At 36.6% G+C, this 24,192-nt stretch overlaps 1 protein-coding gene and 1 pseudogene across 6 annotated transcripts in view; one reads left to right on the top strand and one right to left on the bottom strand.

The window, feature by feature from the left end:
- Positions 1-24,192, bottom strand: part of SMARCC1 (SWI/SNF related BAF chromatin remodeling complex subunit C1) — a 169,979-nt gene that overhangs the window by 127,289 nt on the left and 18,498 nt on the right. For all 5 annotated transcript variants that reach the window (XM_079116710.1, XM_079116711.1, XM_079116709.1 and 2 more), the window contains exons 3-6: positions 23,683-23,768; positions 14,012-14,093; positions 12,059-12,151; positions 7,583-7,652 (exon numbers count right to left, since the gene is read on the bottom strand). In XM_079116710.1, the coding sequence (XP_078972836.1) occupies positions 7,583-7,652; positions 12,059-12,151; positions 14,012-14,093; positions 23,683-23,768 (331 nt within the window). The remainder of the gene's footprint in view (positions 1-7,582; positions 7,653-12,058; positions 12,152-14,011; positions 14,094-23,682; positions 23,769-24,192) is intronic.
- On the top strand, positions 18,332-20,929 carry LOC306647417 (polycomb complex protein BMI-1-like; annotated as a pseudogene). Its single transcript has one exon. The product of its transcript is annotated as a polycomb complex protein BMI-1-like (transcript).

Genomic DNA, 24,192 nt, shown 5'->3' with positions numbered 1-24,192 from the left:
GGTAGAGCGCTTGCGTTGCAAGCACAAGGCCCTGGGTTCAACCTCCAGCACCGCAAAAAAAAAAATAAATAAATAAATAAATAAAATTAAATTAAATAAATAAAAAAATAAAATAAAATAAAATAAAAAATAAATAAAGATACATGTGGTGGGTTTAAGCATTAGCTTACACTGTATCTTACAAAATTTAATGTTGTTATACTCAGCTCTTTCTTATTATTTCTCAGTCAAAAGATTTTGTTTTCACTATAATTTCTTCTTGACCCATGGATTATTTAGCAATATATTTCTTAAATGTTCAAATACACATCCAGCATAAATATTAGAATCAGGGGGGAAAAAACACTCCATAAGGGTTATTAGCCATTCAAATATGATATAATTTGGCTTGTCATATAAAAGTCCTGCTGGGATGTGCCGAGTTTACCAGAAGATTTGATAGTGGTATCCCTACAGACCTATTTCTTATTATAATTTATTATGTATTTCAACTCAGTTCTTTGAAAGGATGGCTAGCACATGTAAGTTTCTGTAGGTCTAATAAACTGTGCCCACTGCTGAAATCATTTTTCAGACCAAGTTAAACATCAAAAATCAAACCAATGGAAATTCACCAAACTAGTATCTTACTATTGGACTCTGTCGACAACCAGTCAACTGTTTTCTTCCTCAAGATATTCCTCTATTTTGCTATTTCTGTTTTCAGAACACAAAAGACAGCAAATATTAACAAAGTAAATTCATAAAGAATGCTTAAAGAGAACTGTCAACAAAGAAATAAAAGTTGGACAAAACAAAGTTAAGGAGTGCAGTTCTTTGTTTAAGAAAACAAAATACTACATATTTAAATAGAATGTGAAATTTAATACTTAAAAGTCACTTTAAAAGATGTATATATGGGGAGATCCAAGATGGCGGACTAGAGGGAGGCTGCGTTCCTTGTCGCTCCGTAATGCCGATTCAAGCAGAGGATATCTGTTTCTCGGTGAGGCAGTTTTTGCTGCTTATCGATCCCCTGATGTTTACTCCATTTGTCTGCTATGATGACCTGCAATCTGCCAGCATATCGACGCCTTTTTTGAGAGCAGATTGCTCACTGTCAGGAGTCTATCATCCGCCATTTGCCTGCCTCTCACCTGTCCATCGCCTACCTTACCCCTATCCATCACCCAACGCTCGAGGTTCACCTCCCGATCGTCCGACAGCTGCCAGCAGACTGACCACAGACCACCAGTGGAGCACCAGCTGCCTGCTGTCGTCTGGAAGTTCATCGTCACAGTACCTGCAGGTTTGATTACACGTGGCTGCCGCCATTTTGAGACAAGAGCCAGGCCCCATAGGATCCCTGGCCGGACTGACTGAGCCCCGTCTCCAGGATCCCTCAGCCCGACCAATCACTCCCTGCCTCTGGGGCCCTCACATCAACTGACTGCTCCCTGCTGCCAGGACCCCCAGACGAACTGACTGTGTCCAATCACCGGGAACCCAGACCGACTGATTGCACCTGGCCTCCAGGATCCCACAACTACACCAAACACACCGGACCTCCAGGACCCCTGCCGGACCAACTGCATCCTGTCTCCAGGACCTCCAGCTGACCACATCCACTCCTGAGCTGCAGCTCCCCATTTGCCAACACATTTGGAAGCCAGAGCAGCCATCTTGGATAATCCTGGAAACCCTAGCTCCAATCTTCAGGTGGGGCAAATCCCCTCCTGAGACGCCTGCTGGAGGCTTGAAGCTCATTGTCAGGTACCTCTCATGCATCAGGCTACTGAACACTGGGAGATTTCATTAGTATATGACTGTTATACAGTAGATTTTCTTTTTTCTCCTTTAAAAAAAAAATAATTTGAGTTTTTATTTCTTTACTTTTCTTGCTTTCTTTTCCTTTTGTTTACCTGTTCCCTCAGTCTCTTTCTCCCTTTTTTGCATACTAACATCCGATTTTTTTGATTACACTCTCACCCTTTCTATTTTCTAGAACTTCTGTATATTCTTTTCTTATCCCATTAACAGCCACATTCTACATCCCTCTGCATCCTCTTTGTCCTCCATTAGAAACTGCAGACCTTATTGCAAACCTGTTTGTTTTACCGAAGATAACATTTGAACTCATTTTGTTTATTATGACAATTTTGTTATTGTCCCCATCGGGGCTATTTGGTCTAGGATTGCATAGTGTCTGATTTGGGCACTGTTAATATTGATCTCCCCTTAAAGAAAGGGTTTTGGACACCTATAGGGCCACTATAAGCCTATAGGGGGAAATCTGCAATACCCCAGATCTGCACTGCTAGAGGGGAAGATACATGAACATGAAAAAACAAGGGAAGAAAATGATCCAAACAAATCTGGATTCTATAGTAATAGAATCCAATGACAGTTTGTTAGAAGAAATGTCAGAAAAGGACTTCAGATTATACATGATTAAGATGATTCGCGAAGCAAAGGATGAGATAAGAGAGCAAATGCAGGCAATAAATGGTAATACCAATAAGCTGAAAGAGCACCTGCAGGAAGCAAAAGATCATTTCAAAAAAGAGATAGAGATTCTCAAAAAAAAACCAAATGGAAATCCTTGAAATGAAGGAGACAATAAACCAAATAAAAAACTCAATGGAAAGCATCACCAACAGACTAGACCACTTGGAAGACAGAACCTCAGACAATGAAGACAAAACCCAAACAGAGAAGATGGTAAGAAATCATGAACAGAATCTCCAGGAACTATGGGACATTATGAAAAGACCAAATTTAACAATTATTGGGATTAATGAAGGCACAGAGATACAAACCAAAGGAATGAACAACCTATTCAATGAAATAATATCAGAAAATAATAATAATATCATAAAATCAGAATGAAATGGAAAATCAAATATAAGAGGCTTACAGAACACCAAATGCACAGAAACACAACAGATCTACACCAAGGCACATTATAATGAAAATGCCTAACATTCAAAATAAAGATAGGATTTTGAAGGCCGCGAGAGAAAAGCATCAGATTACATATAGGGGGAGACCAATACGGATAGCAGCTGACTTCTCAACCCAGACTCTAAAAGCTAGAAGGGCCTGGACCAACATATTTCAAACTCTGAAAGAACATGGTTGCCAACCAAGAATCCTATACCCAGCAAAACTAACCTTCAGATTTGAAGATGAAATAAAATCCTTCCATGATAAACAAAAGTTAAAAGAATTTACAAATAGAAAGCCTGCACTACAGAATGTTCTCAACAAAATATTCCATGAGGAGGAAATGAAAAACAACAATGTAGGTCAGCAAAGGGAGGAACTACCTTAGAGAAAAACCACTCAAAGGAGAAACCAAGCCAACTTAAAAACCAAAAATAAGCCAAATGACTGGGAATACAAATCATTTCTCAATAATAACCCTGAACGTTAATGGCCTAAACTCCTCAATCAAGAGACATAGACTGGCAGAATGGATTAAAAAGAAAGACCCAACAATATGCTGCCTCTAAGAGACGCATCTCATAGAAAAAGACATCCACAGACTAAAGGTGAAAGGATGGGAAAAAACCTACCATGCACATGGACCCAGTAAAAAAGCGGGGGTTTCCATCCTTGTATCAGATAAAGTGGACTTCAAGCCACAGTTAGTCAGAAGGGATAAAGAAGGACATTTCATACTGCTTAAGGGAACCATAAATCAGGAAGACATAACGATAGTAAATATTAATGCCCCAAACAATGGTGCATCCCTGTACATCAAACAAATCCTTCTCAAATTCAAGAATCACATAGACCACAACACAATAATTCTGGGCGACTTTAACGCACCGCTGTCACCACTAAATAGATCTTCCAAACAAAATCTAACCAAAGAAACCATAGAACTCAATAACACAATCAATAACCTAGACTTAATAGACATATATAGAAGATTCCATCCATCAACGAGTGGATACACTTTCTTCTCAGGAGAGCATGGAACCTTCTCGAAAATAGACCATGTGTTATGCCACAAAGCAGCCCTTAGGAAATGCAAAAAAAATAGAGATACTGCCTTGTGTTCTATCAGATCATAATGGACTGAGAGTAGAAATCAATGACAAAATAAAAAAAGGAAATTACTCCAACACTTGGAGACTAAATAATATGCTATTGAATGAAACATGGATAACAAAAAACATCGGGGAGGAGATTAAAAAATTCTTAGAGGCCAATGAGAATGATGATACAACATATCAAAATCTCTGGGACACTATGAAAGCGGTACTAAGAAGAAAATTCATTGCATGCAGCACATTCCAGAAAAGAATGAAAAGTCAAAAATTAAATGACCTAACATTACAGCTCAAAGCCCTAGAAAAAGAAGAACAGAATAACAGCAAAAGTAGTAGAAGACAAGAAATAATTAAAATCAGAGCTAAAATCAATGAAATTGAAACAAAAGAAACTATTCAAAAAATTGACATAACAAAAAGTTGGTTCTTTGAGAAAGTAAACAAAATAGATAAACCCTTAGCCACACTAACAAAGAGAAGGAGAGAGAAGACTCAAATTACTAAAATACATGATGCAAAAGGAAATATCACGACAGACACCACTGAGATACAGAACATAATGAGAAGCTACGTTGAAAATCTGTATTCCAACAAAATAGAAAGTACTGGAGACAATGACAAATTTCTAGAGACATGCTCCTCCCAAACTGAACCAGGAGGGCATACACAATTTAAACAGATCAATATCAAGCAATGAAATAGAAGAAGCCATTAAAAATCTACCATCCAAGAAAAGCCCAGGACCAGACGGATTCTCAGCCGAGTTCTACAAGACCTTCAAAGAAGAACTCATTCCAATACTTCTCAAAGTATTCCAGGAAATAGAAAAGGAGGGTACCCTACCGAACTCATTCTATGAAGCTAATATCACCCTCATTCCCAAACCAGGAAAAGACACATCAAGGAAAAAAAATTTTAGACCAATATCCTTGATGAATATAGATGCAAAGATCCTTAACAAAATATTCGCAAACCGTATCCAAAAACATATTAAGAAAATTGTGCACCACGATCAAGTGGGGTACATCCCTGGAATGCAAGGATGGTTCAACATCCGTAAATCAATAAACGTAATCCATCATGTCAATAGACTTAAGGATAAGAATCATATAGTTATTTCAATTGACGCAGAAAAAGCATTTGACAATATACAACACCCCTTCATGCTCAAAACACTAGGAAAAAATAGGGATAGTAGGAACATACCTGAACATTGTAAAGGCTATTTATGCTAAGCCCATGGCCAACATCATTCTTAATGGAGAAAAACTGAAACCATTCCCTTTAAAAACGGGAACAAGACAGGGATGACCTCTTTCACCACTTCTATTCAACATTGTCCTCGAAACTCTAGCCAGAGCAATTAGGCAGACTAAAGAAATTAAAGGGATACGAATAGGAAAAGAGGAACTTAAGCTGTCACTATTTGCGGATGACATGATTCTATATTTAGAGGATCCAAAAACCTCCTCCAGAAAACTTCTAGACCTCATCAATGAATTCAGCAAAATAGCAGGCTATAAAATCAATACGCATAAATCTAAAGCATTTTTATATGCAAGCGACGAAACAGCTGAAAGGGAAATGAGGAAAACAACTACATTTGCAATAGCCTCAAAAAAAAAAAAAAAACTTGGGAATCAATCTAACCAAAAAGGTAAAAGATCTCTACAATGAAAAATACAAAACATTGAAGAAAGAAATTAAGGAAGACCTTAGAAGATGGAAAGATCTCCCATGTTCTTGGATAGGAAGAATTAATATTGTCAAAATGGCCATACTACCAGAAGTGCTATACAGATTCAATGCAATTCCAATTAAAATCCCAATGATGTACCTTACAGAAATAGAGCAAGCAATCATGAAATTCATCTGGAAGAATAAGAAACCCAGAATAGCTAAAGCAATCCTTAGCAGAATGAATGAAACAGGAATCCTTAGCAGGAAGAATGAAACAGGGGGTATTGCAATACCAGAACTTCAACTATACTACAAAGAAACAGTAACAAAAACAGCATGGTATTGGCACCAAAATAGACAGGTAGATCAATGGTACAGAATAGAGGACATGGACACAAACCCAAATAAATACAATTTTCTCATACTAGACAAAGAGGCCAAAAATATGCAATGGAGAAAAGATAGCCTCTTCAACAAATGGTGCTGGCAAAAATGCAAATCCATATGCAGCAGAATGAAACTAAACCCCTATCTCTCACCCTGCACAAAACTCAACTCACAATGGATCAAGGACCTTGAAATCAGACCAGAGACCCTGCATCTTATAGAAGAAACAGTAGGTCCAAATCTTCACCTTGTTGGCTTAGGATCAGACTTCCTTAACAGGACTCCCATAGCACAAGAAATAAAAGCAAGAATCAACAACTGGGATAGATTCAAACTAAATAGCTTTCTCTCAGCAAAGGAAACTATCAGCAATGTGAAGAGAGAGCCTACAGAGTGGGAGAATATCTTTGCCACTCATACTTCAGATACAGCACTAATTTCCAGAATATATAAAGAACTTAAAAAACTCTACACCAAGAATACAAATAACCCAATCAACAAATGGGCTAAGGAAATGAACAGACACTTCACAGAAGATGTACAAGCAGTCAGCAAACCTATGAAAAAATGTTCACCATCTTTAGTAATAAGAGAAATGCAAATCAAAACTACACTAAGATTCCATCTCACCCCAATTAGAATGGCGATTATCAAGAATACAAGCAACAATAGGTGTTGGAGAGGATGTGGGGAAAAAGGTACACTCATACATTGCTGGTGGGGCTGCAAATTAGTGCAGCCACTCTGGAAAGCAGTGTGGAGATTCCTTAGAAAACTTGGAATGGACCTACCATTTGACCCAGCTATCCCACTCCTCGGCCTATACCCATAGGACTTAAAATCAGCATACTACAGAGATACAGCCACATCAATGTTCACAGCGGCTCAATTCACAATAGCCAGACTATGGAACTAACCTAGATGCCCTTCAATTGATGAATGGATAAGGAAACTGTGATGTGTATATATATATATATATATTACACACACAATGGAATATTACTCAGCTATAAAGAATAATAAAATTATGGCATTTGCAGGCATATGGATGAAATTGGAGAATATCATGTTAAGTGAGATAAGCCAATCTCAAAAATCCATAACAGGAATGATCTCACTGATAAGCGGATAATGACATTTAATGGGGGGTAGGAGGGAGACAAGAATGGAGGAAGGAGGGACTGTATAGAGGGAAAAGAGAGGTGGGAGGGGTGGGGGGGGAAGGAAAAAAATAACAGAATGAATCAAACTTCATTACTCTATGTAAATATATGCAAATGGTATGCTGTTACTCCATGTACAAACAGAAACAACATGTATCCCATTTGTTTACAATAAAATTTAAAAAAAAAAAAAGAGGACTAAGACCCCCCCCCCAAAAAAGCCGTATATATTATTTAAACCTCTTCTGATGTGAATAAAAGCCATATATGTGATGTATGAGTTTATTAGTTCACAAACAGAAACTAACTTACCATCCTCTTGTGAGGAAGGATATGGATAAATGTGGTGGGAAGCTTTTGACTTCTCCTCAGTAAACGTTCCCTGGAAAGCAAATGAAGAAATTACATAAAAATTACATAAAAAGCACATAGCAAGTGAACTATGAGATATCAGTTAAAAATTCCCTAAGAATTACAAAAGCATTCATTTATTTCTATTCTAAGACTATATTATTTTTCATTAAGAAAAAGGGATAGTAACAATAATGGAAGATATAGTCTATAGACATCCAAGTTGAGTATATCTCATTCCAAATGTTTGGGACCTGAAGTGTTTCAGATTTCTGAGTTTTTCAGATGTTGGAATACTGGCAAAGATCTTACCAGTGGAGCATCACTGATCTAAAAATCCAAAATGCCCACAAATCCAAATCTTTTTGAGTATTATGTTGGCACTCAAAATGTTTCATACTTCAGAGTATTTCGAAATTCACAGTTTCAAATTAAGGATAGTCTGCTGTTACTTCTTAGTACTTCTCTATGTATCTCTCTGTGAGTATTTCTAACTAATTCTTAAAATTGCTCCAAAACTATTATCATCATTAACTGATGTGAATTAATGCAGGTTTTATGGCCCTGAGTCATAAGTTTGGGCTACATAGATATATAATGAGACATGTGAAATGATTCCTCCAACCCACCCCTCTATGTATACACACACACACACATATATATACACACGCGCGCGTGCACACACACACACACACACATGCTACCGTTGTAGTTTTGAGTCAATGTTGGAATACTAACGGATATAAAAACTAAAGTCAAGTTACAGCTAGGTCATAGCCAGAATACTGTATATAGTCGATAGAACATATTTGGAAGCAATTTAGGTCAAAATGTGTTCATTCTAGAGACATAAGATCAATGGAAAGTCTTATAATCAGTTGTTAAGCAGCACCTCAATACATTCTTGGAAGTGTTTCTTTCTCATCCCCACCCTTACCTCAGTAATGGGGATTGAACCCAGGGCTGCTCTAGCACTAAGCTACATATCCTCAGTCCTTTTTATTTTGAGACAGATCTCAGAAGTTGCTGAGGCTGGCCTGGAACTTGTAATCCTCCAACTTCAGTGTCCTAAGTAGCTGGGATTAATACATGTGCCACAGTACTTGGCTATATTTCTTTTTTCACAATAACTATTTATTAATTATTACAATCAGACAAACAGTATTGCTTCATCCAGGAATTCTAAAATTTAAAAATTTGGAGCTGAGTTAGCTGCCTCATAAGAAGGAATTCTCAATCGCTGATTTTTTTTTAAATTAATTAATTGATTGGTTGATTTTTGGTAGTGCTGGGAAATCAAACCCCAGGCCTTGTGCATGCTAGGCAAGCACTCTACCAACTGAGCTATATCCCCAGCCCAACTGAAACATTTTGAGTACATTTTTGAACAGCCACCAGAGGGGAGAAAGGGATCTCAATATTCAATGAGTCAGAGGCAACAGACAGAAAAGTGCATGCTGGCCTATACAACCTATCAGACAGTCCTGGATTTGAGCCTTAGCTTTATATACTACTTGCATGACATGCAACAATTAATTTTTATACATCAATGGCATCATGTAAATGGAATGATAATAATGCCTATATCATAAATTTTATGTTAGGACCTAATTAATGGAGGCAATTACCTAAGAATAGTGACAACATACCATAAGTGCTCAGTGTTTGAGTTGTTAATGCACATGAAATGCTCAAGTAAAGCCCTGATTATCAGTATTCCAAAATGGTACCATTTTTACCTCCTGAGGTTTCTCTTTTCTAAGAAATTAGGGATGGGATATAATTCAGTGGTAATTCAGAGTCTCAAACTCTTAAGAAATTAGGGACGGAGTGTAATTCAGTGGTAGAGCCTACTATGTGCAAGGTTCAGTCCCACGCACCAGAAAAAAAGATTCTATAAAACCAGCCAACACTCTACCCACTCAAGAGTATATCTAGCTAGCCAGGTGTGGTGGCTCACATCTATAATCCCAGAGGCTTGGGAGGCTGAGGCAGGAGGATCAAGAGTTCAAAGCCAACCTCAGCAGCTTAGTCAGGCCCTGTCTAAATAAAATACAAAAAAAGGCTGGGGATGTGGCTCAATGATTAAGTGCACCTGGGTTCAATCCCCAGTTCCCCCACTCCATGTCCCCCAAAAAAAGTATGCCTAGGCAACATTCACAAAGTCGTATGTTTTAGAAAGTATTACAGCTAAATTTTTACTGTTTACTGTACAAAAATAAGTCTTTCCCAGAATGATCTGGTAGTCTTGAGTAATTTCAGCTTGAAGGAATGAACCAGCAAGTTAATTTATTCTATTTCTGCCCTTTTAACAGTCCACACCTAATTAAGCTATACTTAACAGTCAGTCCAATAAACAAATATTCCAAAACAAAAAAGGTAGCTAAAGATCTATTAAAAGTAATTCTGTGGGCTTATGTTACGGCTCAGTGGTGGAGCACTTGCCTAGCACACACAAGGCATTGGGTTCGATCCTCAGCACCACATATAAAAATTAAAATAAAGTTATTATTTAAAAAATCCACTTTAAAAAAATAAAAAATGGGGCTGGAGTGTGGCTCAGTGGTAAAGTATTTGCCTGGCATGCGTGAGGCCCTGGGTTTGATACTCAGCACCATGTATACATAAATAAAAGATCCACTGACAACTAAAAAAAAATTTAAAAAAATAGAATAAAATAAAAAATAAAAATAAAAATAAAAAACAGAAAGTAATAATGTGCTGGGAGTGGTGGCATACATCAGTAATCCCTGCAGCTTGGGAGGCTGAGGCAGGAGGATCACAAGTTCAAAACTAGCAACTCTTTTGTTTTTTTTGAAGTTGCAATTTTTAAAATATTTTTTTTTTTACTTGTAGATGCACACAATACCTTTATTTTATTTATTTATTATGTGGTGCTGAGGCTCAAACCCAGGGCCTCCCATGTACTATCCAAGTGCTCTACCCCTAAGTTACAACTCCAGTCCTAGCCGCAGTAACTTAGCAAGGCCCTAAGCAACTCAGAGAGATCCTGTCTCAAAATAAAAAAGGAAAATAAAATAAAAATGGCCTGTAGATGTGGTTCAGTGGTTAGGCACCCTGGATTCTATTCCTGGTACCCCACCCCCTAAAGTAATAATGCTAGTGAAAATAAACAGACTTCACACTGCTCCATCTGATAGCACAATAATACTACCTTTCATTGTGTTTGACAAAGATGTCACGTGTAAAAGGCTATACATGGGGCTGGGGTTGTGGCTCAGTGTTAAGAGCGCTTGCCTAGCATGTGTGAGGCACTGGGTTCGATCCTCAGCACTGCATATAAATAAATGAATGAAATAAAGGTCTATCAACATCTAAAAAATATGTATTTTAAAAAAACAAAAAAAAAAGGCTATACAAAAATCTATAATTGTAAGCAGTATTTGAAAAATCTGATTTCAAAATATGGAAGATATTTTACTAAATGCTAAAACATATTTCACCTGGTAATCTTTTGTACATCAGGGAAGGAAAAAAAATACTTAATGAGGCTTCTCAACTAATCCTAGAGATCAATAAAACTATAAAACACAAATGATGTTGTTCCAAAAAACTATCTTGTACCTGAGTGTCCTCCGCTAGTTTAGCATGCCATGGGTTTTGTTACAGTTTAACCATACATAACCAAAAACCTAGCAGTAAATACCAAAGATTCAGCCTAAAATGAAGTTAGTGAAAGGAGTTTAAAATATCAGAAGATAGCATTATTTGAATCAAAAACATATACAATTGTACTGAGGACATAGCTCAGGAATAGAGTTGGCTAGCTAGCATGTACAAGGCCCTTGGGTTCATTCCTGAGAACTGAAAACACACATACACTTATTGGGAAAGTAGTTTAGCTTTATTCTGAGACAGGATCTCACCCAGGTGGGTCTCTAACTCGTGGACCTAGGTGAACCTCCTGCCTCAGCCTTCTGAGTAGCTGGGACTTCAGGCAATCACCACAATGTCTGACTAGAAAGCAGTATTTTTTTTCCCCAGTCATTTTAAAAGAAACACATATTTAAATACAATACGTATAACAGGGTAGGGTGGGTAAGTTTACTTGAAGTATATTTCATCTCCTACTAACACATATCCTACTACCAACAATTCTGTCAAAAAAACTCTCTTTGTGGCTGTTTTCTGTGATTTAGAGTTCTGGGATGTGGAATATACTAGTTTCCTTATGTAAGTATACTCTGCTATAAGACTATGATGATATAAGACTATGATGATTCCATACCAGTGGATTTACTAAATGCTCCCTGGGCATTTAGGAGAGGGGGAAAAAAAAAAGAAAAAAATCTCAATACTGAAAGAGAGAAAATTTTCTTTTAATGCAGAAATATACAGAAATCCAAAGATATTATGGTTGATATTTCTTAAGAGGCATGCACTACACAATGTTTCTGAAGTGATTATGTCTATTACCTGATGTCGCTTGATGATATCTTTCAATTTGTTAGCCAACTTCAGATCAATGTCTGGAATGAGGTAGATGTTGGGTCTGGTCAGACAATTGTTCTGAGGAAAAAAGAATAAACTTTGAAATTGTACCATTTTAAAATAATGTAACAATATTCATCCATTACCACAATGGCAAAAACAGGTGTTTATATTCCCACTTCTTAAAGCATGAAGGTATGCTTTTTAAAAATAATACATTATACATTCTTTTTGCAGTACTAGGGATTGAACTCAGGGCTGTACTTACTAGGCAAGCACTCTATTTCTGCACTACATACTTAGTCCTTTTTTTTTCTTTTCTTTTTTTTTTTTATTTGTATTGGGGATTGAACCCTGGGGCACTTAACTACTAAGCTACAACCACAGCCCTTTTTATTTTTATTTATTTATTTTTTTTGCAGTGCTGGGGATTGAACCCAGGGCTTTGTGCTTGCAAAGCAAGCACTCTACTGACTGAGCTATCTCCCCAGCCCCCTTTTTATTTTTTGAGATAGAGTCTCATTAAGTTGCTTAGAGTTCCCTACACTGCTGAAGCTGGCCTGGAATTTGTGATCTTCCTGTGACTCCCAAATCTCTGGGATTATAGGTACATGCAACCCACCTAGCAGAAAGATATACTTTGATGTAAAATTAAAGTCTTATCTCAGAATAAAACACAGGTGACCCAGTAGACCACTTCAAAAATCTCTCTGCAGCTGGCTGTATTTGAACAAAAAACTGTTAAGAATCATGACTTAAGGAAACTCAGCATATTAAACTCATTAAGGTATCATACCAAATTGCCAGATTAATCCTCCTAGCCAATTTTACCTGAATTTATCTTAAATGTCAGATTTTCACAACTACATCTTTGATTTGGGAACTAATTACAGCTCTTCCATCCAATTCCTAATCTTAAAAATGGCAATGAATCAGGGCTGGGGCGATAGCTCAGTTGACAGAGTGCTTGCTTTGTAAGCACAAGGCCCTGAGTTCGATCCCCAGCACCCAAAAAAAAAAAAAAAAAAAAAAAAAGGCAATAAATCATGTTTATTAACATCTCAAATCACAACCAAACACATCCAATTATTCTGCCAGCTAACAGTTAATGGATAAATAACAAAAATTAAATATTGTTTAATTTTTGCCAGGTACTTTTCCCCAGAAAAGTTAATTCAATGAACACTATAAACTAGTAGTCAATAAAAACATGGGAGCAGTCTAGGGATATAGCTCAGTGATAGAACACATGCCCAGAATGGGTGAGGCCTTTGGTTCAATCCCCAACACCACAAAACAAAAACTAGAAGATGCAATGGAGAAAAACAAACTAGGTTATATTCTCATCTAGGTTACAATCTAGTTAGGGAAATATGTATTTATGGCACAATCATGGAACAAATCCAAGGAAAAAGACTATAAACCCAAGTGTCTAGCAATAGAGAGGGTTTATATCAAATGAAGTAAAAGTGATATGAATAATGGATAAGGTGACATTAATGAAGGGAAAAAACCATAGATTATTTCACAAGAAGACTGACAGTCTTAAAATGACAACATTAACATATCTAATAAAACATTATATTTCAGAAAAAATTTATTCTTTTGATCTTTTATAAGTCCAATATAACAAATTGTAGAACTGAAAGTATATTTAAGAAAAAAAAAATGTTATGCTATTACTGAGCTATCTCCCCAGCCCCTGCTATTTATTTTGGTACTGGGTAAGATTTAACCCAGGGGCACTTTAGCACTGAGCTTTTATTTATTTAGGGATAGGGTCTCACTAAGTTACTTAGGGCTTTACTAAATTGCTGAGGCTGGCCTTGAACATGTGATCCTCCTGTTTCAGCCTCTACAGTCACAGGGAATACAGGCATGGGTCACTGTGCCCAGCTTTAAAGAAAAAAATTTTAATAACCTAACTTTCCAAGTTACCTGCACCAATGTTTTCTCGATGTTCATAAACATTTCAACATTTCGATCCATTCGGGATGGATTCTGTAGATCAAATCTCCGCCTAGAAGAGAAGAAAATCATTAGAAGATTGTCTCCGACCGTAAACACAAATGAAAACATGATTTCAGAATAAAATGCAAATAAATTAGACTTAGTAACCAAAATAGACTCTACAAAATGTTCAAAAGTATTCTCTCAGGCTGCGGTTGTGGCTCAGTGGTAGTGCTCCTGTAACATAAATAAATAAAGTAAAGGTATAAAAAAATAAAAAATAAAAGTATTCTCTCAATAGTGTAAGAAAGTAGCACTAATACTTTCATAAAAGAGATGACATTAAACCAAAGGGTAGCACAATGGAAACTGAGGGCACTAATTCAGGCACAAAATACTAAGTTGAATACAGAGTTCCTGTGACAAGCAGGTTTATAGTTAAATTTCTGAACATGGAGAGGCAACAGATACTAACAAAGTTTTAGGATGATTTTCTGGAGGAACCACAAACCACACTTTGTGTTCCCAAAACATTTGTTTTGCCAGGGATCTAGACTCATCCTCTGCTTTCTACACAGGTAGGGTTTAATACTGTTAACTGCACTTGCTCAGGATCCAGCTCTCATTTATTGAAGATGCAGGTTTTTTCAGTTTTATCTTCAACATCAGTAGGCAACATTTACTATTTTGGTCACACTTGCTTTTCTGCTACGTCAGAACACCCCGAATTTCCTTTTGAGAACCATTTCTCTATGTCTCCACCCATGTGGATTATAGATTGGATGGGAGCTCCTCATTGTTCTCCAGAGGCAGCACATATGACCAACGCCTGACTAATCAGGAGAAGGCAGATAAGCCAAATGGTTCCAAGGATCTATCTAGGAGGTGGGGTGAGGACCTCCCCCACGGGGGTATAAAAGATGATGGAATGAGACAGACATCATTATCCTATGTACATGTATGATTACACGAATGGTGTGAATCTACATCATGTACGACTACACAAACGAAAAGTTGTACCCCATTTGTGTACAATGAATCAAAATGCAGTCTGTAAAAAAATAAATAAATACAAGTATCTAGGAGGCAGAGAGACAAGTAGCCCTCTTCTTTGTTCCAAAACCACCTTGTAGGCTGACAGCCTAGAATTGCCAGGTGGAAGAGAATGAAGTCAACAGATTGAGGAATCGCTGGAAGATGAACGAAACAGTCCTGATAATATCATTTGGGTTCCTGGATCCAGTGAGGCCTGAAAAATATCCTGACTTTTCAACCAGACCAAACCAAACCCTTTGACTACGTTAACTTGAGTGTCTGTAACTTGCAACAGGAAGAGTCATAATGGATACTGAATCTGACAATCAGCCTGTGCACCTTTTGGGTCATTTATGGTAGCTTGATCATAGTTCTTTTGAATTTTCTTTTTATTTTTAAAAATATTTTCATTTATTTCTTCTTTAAAAAAAATAATAAACCTTTGTGATTTTTTTCAGAAAATAGAAGAGATGACATAAGAACTACCATAGTCAAAATGAAGTACCAATTCCAAGAAGTATTCCATTTTCCTTAAATCAAAGATAATTTACATCATAAAGAAAAGTAGGGGCTGGGGATATAGCTCAGTTGGTAGAGTGCTTGCCTAATACGCACAAGGCCCTGGGTTCAATCCCTAGCACCACAATCTAAAGGCAGGGAATCACCATACTACACTTTAAGAATAAGGAAAGTTTGGGCTGGGGTTGTGGCTCAGTGGTAGAGCACTTGCCTAGCATGTGTGAAGCACTGGGTTCAATTCTCAGCACTGCATATAAATAAATAAACAAGATACAACTAAAAATATTAAGGGGCTGGAGTTGTGGTTCAGTGGTAGAGTGCTCACCTAGTCTGTGTGAGGCACTGGGTTCTATCCTCAGCACCACATAAAAAGAAAAAATAAAGTTATTTAAAAAAAAAAAAAAAAAAAAAAAAAAAAACCAAAGTTTGCTGGGTGTAGTATGCATGCCTATAATCCCAGTTGTTCAGGAGCCTAAGGCAGGAGGATCACAAGTTCAAGGCCAGCATGGGCAACTTAGCAAGACCTTGTCTCAAAATAAAATAAAAAGGGCAAGGAATGTAGCTTAGAAGTAGAACACCCCTTGTTCAATCCCCAGTACTACAAACACACACACACAATAAGGGAAATTATCTACTTTACATGCGCTTAAAATTCACTTTTTCAAATTCAACAGTATCTTATATTCTCTTCAATCAAGGAAAGCAGATTGGATATTCTGGTATATACAAGTAAGATTTCTCTGAATTCTAACTGGCTACAGTAATGTTCAAGAGTAGAAAATTAATTATCCCATCATCTGTGATCATGTGAGAGCTAGAAGTATCCCAAACCCTTAAAGTACCAATAAGAGGTACATAGTAAGGACTGGGGATATAGCTCAGTTGGTAGAGTGCTTGCCTTGCAAGCACAAGGTTCTGGGTTCAATCCCCAGCACCACAAAAAAAAAAAAAAAAAAAAAAAAAGGTACATAGTAATGACAACGTGATCTATGTAAGGTCAAATTCAAGTGCCCATCTTTCTTCCACAGAAAGTCTAAGAGGCATGCAATAGAAAGTTACAGCTATCAAAAATTAAAGGTGAACAGAGTGCTTGAACTGACAAATCAGTCACCCCTTTCCACTGTGATCACATCATATAGAAATACTCACATAATTTTTCTAAGCTCTATTGCTTAGAAAACCATACCACCCACTTAATGGACTCGATACTATCACTTCTAGACTTATTCTACAAGTCACTTCCTCTATGAAACTATTCCTTTTTCTTCTTTCATGTTCTTAATACATCCTGAGCACAATGCTATTAACAGCCTCATAACGGAACAATCCTGTTGGCAAAACAACTCATTACAAGCCTTGGGGATAAGAACCAGGTTCTTTAAAAATTTTCCCATGTAGCCCTAGGGGTTAGCAGAATGTATGGCTGTATAAACAAACTACTAAATAAACTAATATTTATTATGATCAAGAACCAAAATACATTATAACTTTAAAACTGATGTGCTAGGGTGAGACTGAATGTTTCCTAAAATAATTCCAACTAAGAAATTAAGCAAAGGATAAAAAAAAAAAAAGAAAAGAAAAAAGCACCAAAACAGGTAATTTTAATATACTTACCATATCTTTAAAAATAGATTTTATAAATACAAGGGACCTATGTCCTTAGTAATCTTATCTTGATTTAATCTTGTACAGAACTTTGCTTTTACTACTTGTTTAGTGTTGAATATCCCCTTTCCCTAACTTCTAAGGAAAGGGTAGGTTAGCCTTACAAAGCAGTTTCCTCTGAAAGGACAAAAGATTATCATGCAACTAGGAGGGAAAATCCCATTTTAGCTGACAGCCTCCCACTGGTTCTTCAGCACAATAAAAAGGGAGAGATGTGAGTATCTTTCTTTCATAAAGAAGAGGACACTCACAGGGTCCTGATAACAGAAGAACTATACCTAGAAGCACATCACTTATAGAATTACTTAAACAAGAACTTGCTCATTTTCATAGAAACTGCTTCCTTAATACAAGATTCAAATAGGCTGAGTAGAATTATCTTCATTAGAAATCTGAGAAATAATCTGAAAGTAGCCTTTAAAAAACAGTGTAGGACTGGATGAATTTATCTGCAAATGGACATAGAAACTAAATGAATCTGTTAATAGAAAAAGAATCAAGAATTTTTCTTGGGGCTGGAGTTGTGGCTCATTGGTACAGCACTTGCTTAGCAAGTGTGAGGCACTGGGTTCAAGTCTCAGCACCACATATAAATAAATGAGTAAAATAAAGGTCTATCAACATCTAAAAAAAATTAAAATAGAATTTTTCTGTTTCCAATTGTTGATAAGTTTCTCTTTATAAAAGTAGTTCAATGAACAAGAAAAGAACAAAGTAATACTCTTTAACAATGAATAATTTATAAAAACAATAAGGATCTATATATAACGGAATATTCCAATTTTCAAAATTAAGAAAATGCCATTTTGTAAAGCTGTAATGAAGTGATCACACTAGGTACCAAACATCCATGTGTGTCCATTACAAAGAGAAACAACCAAAAATTATATACCCGCTCATGGAGGAAAACCATACTATCTATGAAGTACTATTACAAAAAGAATTCAATTGAATCTGACAATCCTCTAGACCTAACTAACCCTCAGCTTATTAAAATTTAAAAGGGCACGTTAAATGATTTCCTGCAAAATCCAAAACATACACAATCCTATATAACTTAAAAGTGTGTGTGTATGTATTAAAAAAAAAGCTCTCCCCCCGAGTGCGGAGGCGGAAGAGGCAGCCACCCAGGCGGAGGAGCAGGTGGAGACCCGGTTCGGGAGGCAGCATGAGCCTAGCGCGGTGGCTGGACTCCGCTTGGCTGCGCTCCTTGCCGGTTGACAGCAGCGTCTGCAGCTCGCTTTAAGATGGCTGCTTGGCTCACACTCATTTTCTGCTGAAGGACTTTTAACTATCACTGTCTTTTCTGCCTGCTTCGATCGCCTCTCGCCGGCTGCTTTTTCCGGGATCTTTCATCAAGCAGAAATGCATCTAACAACCAGAATTAAGATCATGAAGCTAAATCCCCACCTAATGTGTGTGCTTTGTGGAGGGTACTTCATTGATGCCACAACCATAAAAGAATGTCTACATCCCTTCTGTAAAACATATTTTATATGTTACCAGGAGACCAGCAAGTATTGTCCTGTCTCTGATGTCCAAGTTCACAAAACCAGACCAATGCTGAATATAAGTTCTGATAAAACACTTCAAGATATCACATACAAATTAGTTTCAGGGTTTTTCAAAAATAAAATGAAGAGAAAGAGGGATTTTGATGCAGCTCATCCTCCAGCTGATGCTGCCAATGGCTCTAATGAAGATAGAGAAGTTGCAGGCGAAGATAAGAGAATTATAACTGATGATGAGATAATAAGCTTATCTATTGCATTCTTTGACCAGAATAGATTGTATCGGAAAGTAAAACAAAGACACAGATAAGTCTAAGGAGGATGTGAATGATAAAAGATATTTAGGATGCCAAGCAACAATGACTGTGATGCACTTAATAAAGTTTCTCAGAAGTAAAATGGACATACCTAATACTTTGCAGATTGATGTTGTGTATGAAGAGGAACATTTGAAGGATTACTATACACTAATGGATATTGCATACATTTATACCTGGAGAAGGAATGATCCACTTCCTTTTAAATGTAGAGTTCCAACTACTTGTAAAATAATGAAGATCAGTCACCAGAGGGATGGACTAAAAATGCTGGAGAACTGGAAAGTGACTCTGGGAGTGACAAGGCCAACAATCCAGCAGGAGGTATTCCCTCTACCTCTTCTTGTCTGCCTAGCCCCAGTACTCCAGTGCAGTTTCCTCATCCACAGTTTCCTCCCATTTCCACTACTATGAATGGAACCAGCAATAGCCCCAGTGGTAACCACCAATCTTTCCTTTGCCAACAGACCTCGAAAATCATCATTAAATGAGTTGTCAGCAACTTCATCTGGTTGATTCCTGAGACTATTAAGGAAAAAATTTTTAAACTCATGAATTATATAGATATCTTCATGCCATTACAGTTTTATAGATGCTAATACACCTATCGTCCAAATTTGCTTTCTTTTGTAGTAACATTAAATTTGACTATAAAAGATGGACTAGGTGTGATAGTCATATGGACTTTAATTGAAAAGAAAGGTTGTTCCTATAAAGAATTGGATTCTGAGAAGGCAGGCAAGGTTTTTGTTTTTGTTTTGTTTTGTTTTTCTGTGTGTTAGGAAAGATGTGAAATGGTTTCTGTAACCATTGTTTGGGTTTGGAAATATTCTGCAGTGGATAGAAGCATTGGGCCATAGTTTGTTTATCTCAACTAATGCCTACATATATTCTCCTTAATTGTTCTTGTAATTACACCGTTTTGTGAACCTGTAGAAAATGAATGCTTTTTATCTTGAAATTCAAAGAAGGAATAAGCATGGAATAATGTATTCTATGTAGCCATGTCAAAGTGAGTAACAATTTCTTGCATATTTAGCCATTTTGATTCCTGTTTGATTTTTACTTCTCTATTGATACGCAAAACAGCCCAAAGGAAAGTAAACTTAAGTTTTATAATCTGTATGCCTAAAAATGGGTACTCCCCTCATTTTACTGACTTGTTTAAATGATTTGCTTTTGTAAGAATCAGATGGCATTATGCTTGTTGTATAATGCCATATTGGTATATGACATAACAGGAAACAGTATTGTATGACATATTTATAAATACTATAAAGAAAATAATGTGTTTCATGCATTCAGAAATGGGTGTTAAAATTCTCCCAGCTGGTTCCACCTTTGCAGATTCCCATGCCCTATGTTGAAACTTGCTTTTACTAGCATAGATTATTTTCAACATGGATATCTAATTCTAAATTCTGTTCATTAGAAGCAATTGGCAAGTCATCATAATACTGACTTTTCTCCAATAATACATGTTTGCTATAAAAATTTATTGTTGCAGTAAAGAAAAGCTTTAAATATTTTTGGGAAAAAAACCTAGCAAGGAAAAGAATCAAAAGAAAGCTAAAGATTCTTACAGACTTAAAGAGTCCTGGCAAGCAAATGCAATGAATAGACTATGGACACGGATTCAAATTAAGACAACAACCATCCTGGAGAAAATCAGGGAAATTTGAACACTATTTAATAATATTCAAATATTATTGTTAATTTTCCTAGTGGTGGCAACAGTAGCACTATTATGCTTCCTAAAACATTTCTATTTCAGAAATACTTAGCAGAATATTAACATGAAATTATAAGCCAGGCACTGTGGTATATGACTATAAGTCCAGCTATGCAGCAGGCTAAGGCAAGAGAATCCAAGATCAAGGCCAGCCTGGAAAATTTAGAAAGACCCTGACTCAAAATTAAAAAAGAGATGGGATGGTGATATAGCTCAGAGGTATAATACCTGTGGGTTCAATCCACAGTATCAAAAAGAAAGGAAGAAAGGAAAAAAAATTATGTAAAGATGAAGACATGATGGTAACTGATGATTCACTGTATTATTCTACTTTTAAATGTTTTCCACAATAATTAACTAAAATGGTTTGCTAAATAAATATTTAATAACATACTCTAGTAATAAGAGAAATGCAAATCAAAACTACCCCCTAAGATTCCATCTCACCCCAACTAGAATGGTGATTATCAAGAATACAAACAAAAATAGGTGCTGGCGAGGATGTGGGGAAAATGGTGCAAATTAGTGCAGCCACTCTGGAAAGCAGTGTGGAGATTCCTTAGAAGACTTGGAATGGAACCATCATTTGACCCAGCTATCCCACTCCTCGGCCTGTACCCAAAGGTCTTAAAATCAGCATACTACAGTGATGCAGCCACATCAATGTTCATAGCTGCTCAATTCACAATAGTTAGATTGTGGAACCAACCTAGATGCCCTTCAACTGATGAATGGGTAAAGAAACTGTGGTATATAAACACAATGGAATATACTCAGCCATAAAGAAGAATAAAATTATGGCATTTGCAGGCAAAAGGATGCAGTTGGAGTATATCATGCTAAGTGAGAGAAGCCAATCCCAAAAAACCAAAGGTCGAATGATCTCTCTGATATATAATGGGGGGTTGGAGGGAGGCAAGAATGGAGGAAGGATGGATTGTAGAGAAGAAAAAAGGGGTGGGAGGGATGGGGGGAAGAAAAAATAACAGAATGAGACAAACATCATTACCCTATGTACATGTATGATTACACAAATGGTGCAACTCTACTTCATGTACAACCAGAGAAACAACAGTTGTACCCCATTTGTGTACAATGAATCAAAATGAATAAATTTTAAAAAAGATTTAATAATATAGACTTAAGCTTTCCTGAATAATCAGAATACCATATAAGTAAAAGAAGCATTTAAAATGCATGGACATTAGGAAAAAATTAAATGAAGAAAACAAGTCAATATGAAAGATTTTATTTTTAAATTACCAAGAATATTTAAGGGCTGGGTTTCTGATGTAACTAGTTCACTGCTATCCCTGAGCTTGCCTCAGTGGTAGAATGCTTGCATATTCAAAGCCCTGGATTCCATCTCTAGCACCTCCTCACCCCAAAAAATAAATCTTAAAAAAATTTTTTTAAATAAGTTTTTCTTTTTATAATATGAAAAGATGTTCAAGCTTGCCCATAGAAATACTAATGACGACTATAATTACACAATAAATAGTTTTTTGGTTTTTTGTTTTTTTTTTTTTTAATCACATAAGGGAGTTTATTACACGTGTCTCCCTGCAGGGTAAGAGAGAAAATGAGAGGAAAAGAGAAAGGGCGCATGCTAGAGAGAGTAGAAAAGCGAGGAGGAGAGAGAAAGCAAGAGATAAATAGTTTTATTCTATCTCAGGTATGCAAAGATCAAAAGGTGAGGAAATAAAAAATGCCAACAAATACTCTGGTGGCTAGTAACAGGAGAAAAGGTACACCATCAATACATTTTTAGGCCTATAAATAAATACAATTTTATTAGAAGATGATTTGGCAACTGCTGTGTCCCCCAAAGCTCAAGTATGAGAAACCACCCTAGTGCAACACTATTAGGAGGTGGAGTCTGATGAGAGATGATTAAAGTCCTTATCTCAGGAATTGGGTCAGTTATCTTGTAAGGACTTGGGAAAAGGCAAACAAAAATGTCCTTGAGCTATGGAGTAAGATAACAATATAGGAGAACACTTGTGTGGAGGAAGTGACCAAAGTTAGTAAGAAGCTTTGTATGAAGATGGCAAGCTTAAAAAACCCTAGAGATCATCCCCAGAGGATGGTCAAGTATGTCACACTCCAAACGGGCAGCCAACAGCACAGAGATAATTAGAGCCTGGCAATGGCATGTGTGTAAAAAAAGAAAGGGATCTATTATACCTAAATAGAAAAAATTATATGCAGCCACATGCGAGAATATTGGAATAAGAAAACTGGTTTGAATCTTTACTACATTATTTTAAAAAATTTAAAAAGCTTGGGCTGGGGTTGTGGCTTAGTGGTAGAGCACTTGCCCAGCATGTGTGAGGCTGGGTTCGATTCTCAGCACTGCATAAACATAAAGGTCCATCAACAACTAAAACAATTTTTAAAAAATTTAAAAAGCTAGATGATTGCAGGAAGCAGTTTTTAAATATGCTAGTACAATGGATAATTCTTCACAATTATCTGAGCTATCTCCCCATAGCTGTTATGTTATATGCATTTATGAATACGTAACAACAAATACCAACATCATGTGCAACAATAATGAAAAAATGGGGGATAAGGAGGAGTAGTAACTTAGGCCGGGGGTAGGGTTTAGTCGTAAACTACCTAGCAAGCGTAAGACTCTGAGTTTGATTCCTAATCACAGAGAAAAAAATTTGTTTGCCTAATAAATTAATAGTTGTTTGGTATTTTTCTAGGATTCAGGAAAAAAAAAAAATAAGGCTCCTGATAAGACACAACTTGCTTTTACACTTAATCATAATGTTTATAGAATTCTCTAGCACCAAACAAAAGAACAAAATGTAACATTAAATAACTTAAATATCACATCAAGTCATATATATAAATACAAAAACTTACCATCCCTGTTCATTTTTATACTTGTAAGCAGCCCCAAGAATATGACACAAGGTGCCTCCAGCTTTGAAATCCATGAAACATTTTGCCTAAAAATGATACAAATTACGTGTGAGAAAAATAAAGGTTCTGACAAAATTACTCCTGTTCGAATTCCAAGTTTTAGAAACTCAAAGATAAATGACTGAATGGCTGTTAATTTAATAAACATCCTTAAACATTTTTTTTTTCAGTTGTAGGTGGACACAATACCTTTGTTTTTATGTGGTGCTGAGGATCAAACCCAGGGCCACCTCCGAATACTAGGTGAGTGTGCTACCACTAAGCCACAACCCCAGCCCTGAAATACTTTCTTGAACAAAATGATTTATAAAATTTTTCCGAAAGTGAATTTAAAAGATCTCCTATTGGGACTGGGATTGTGGTTCAGTGGTAGAGCACTCACCTAGCATATGTGAGGCACTGGGTTCAGTACCACATACAAATAAATAAAGGTTCGTTCATCAATGAATA

Source organism: Sciurus vulgaris, assembly GCF_902686455.1.
Source record: "Sciurus vulgaris genome assembly, chromosome: 16".
NCBI classification, from domain to species: Eukaryota; Metazoa; Chordata; class Mammalia; order Rodentia; family Sciuridae; genus Sciurus; species Sciurus vulgaris.
This window is presented reverse-complemented; position numbering and strand designations above follow the sequence as displayed.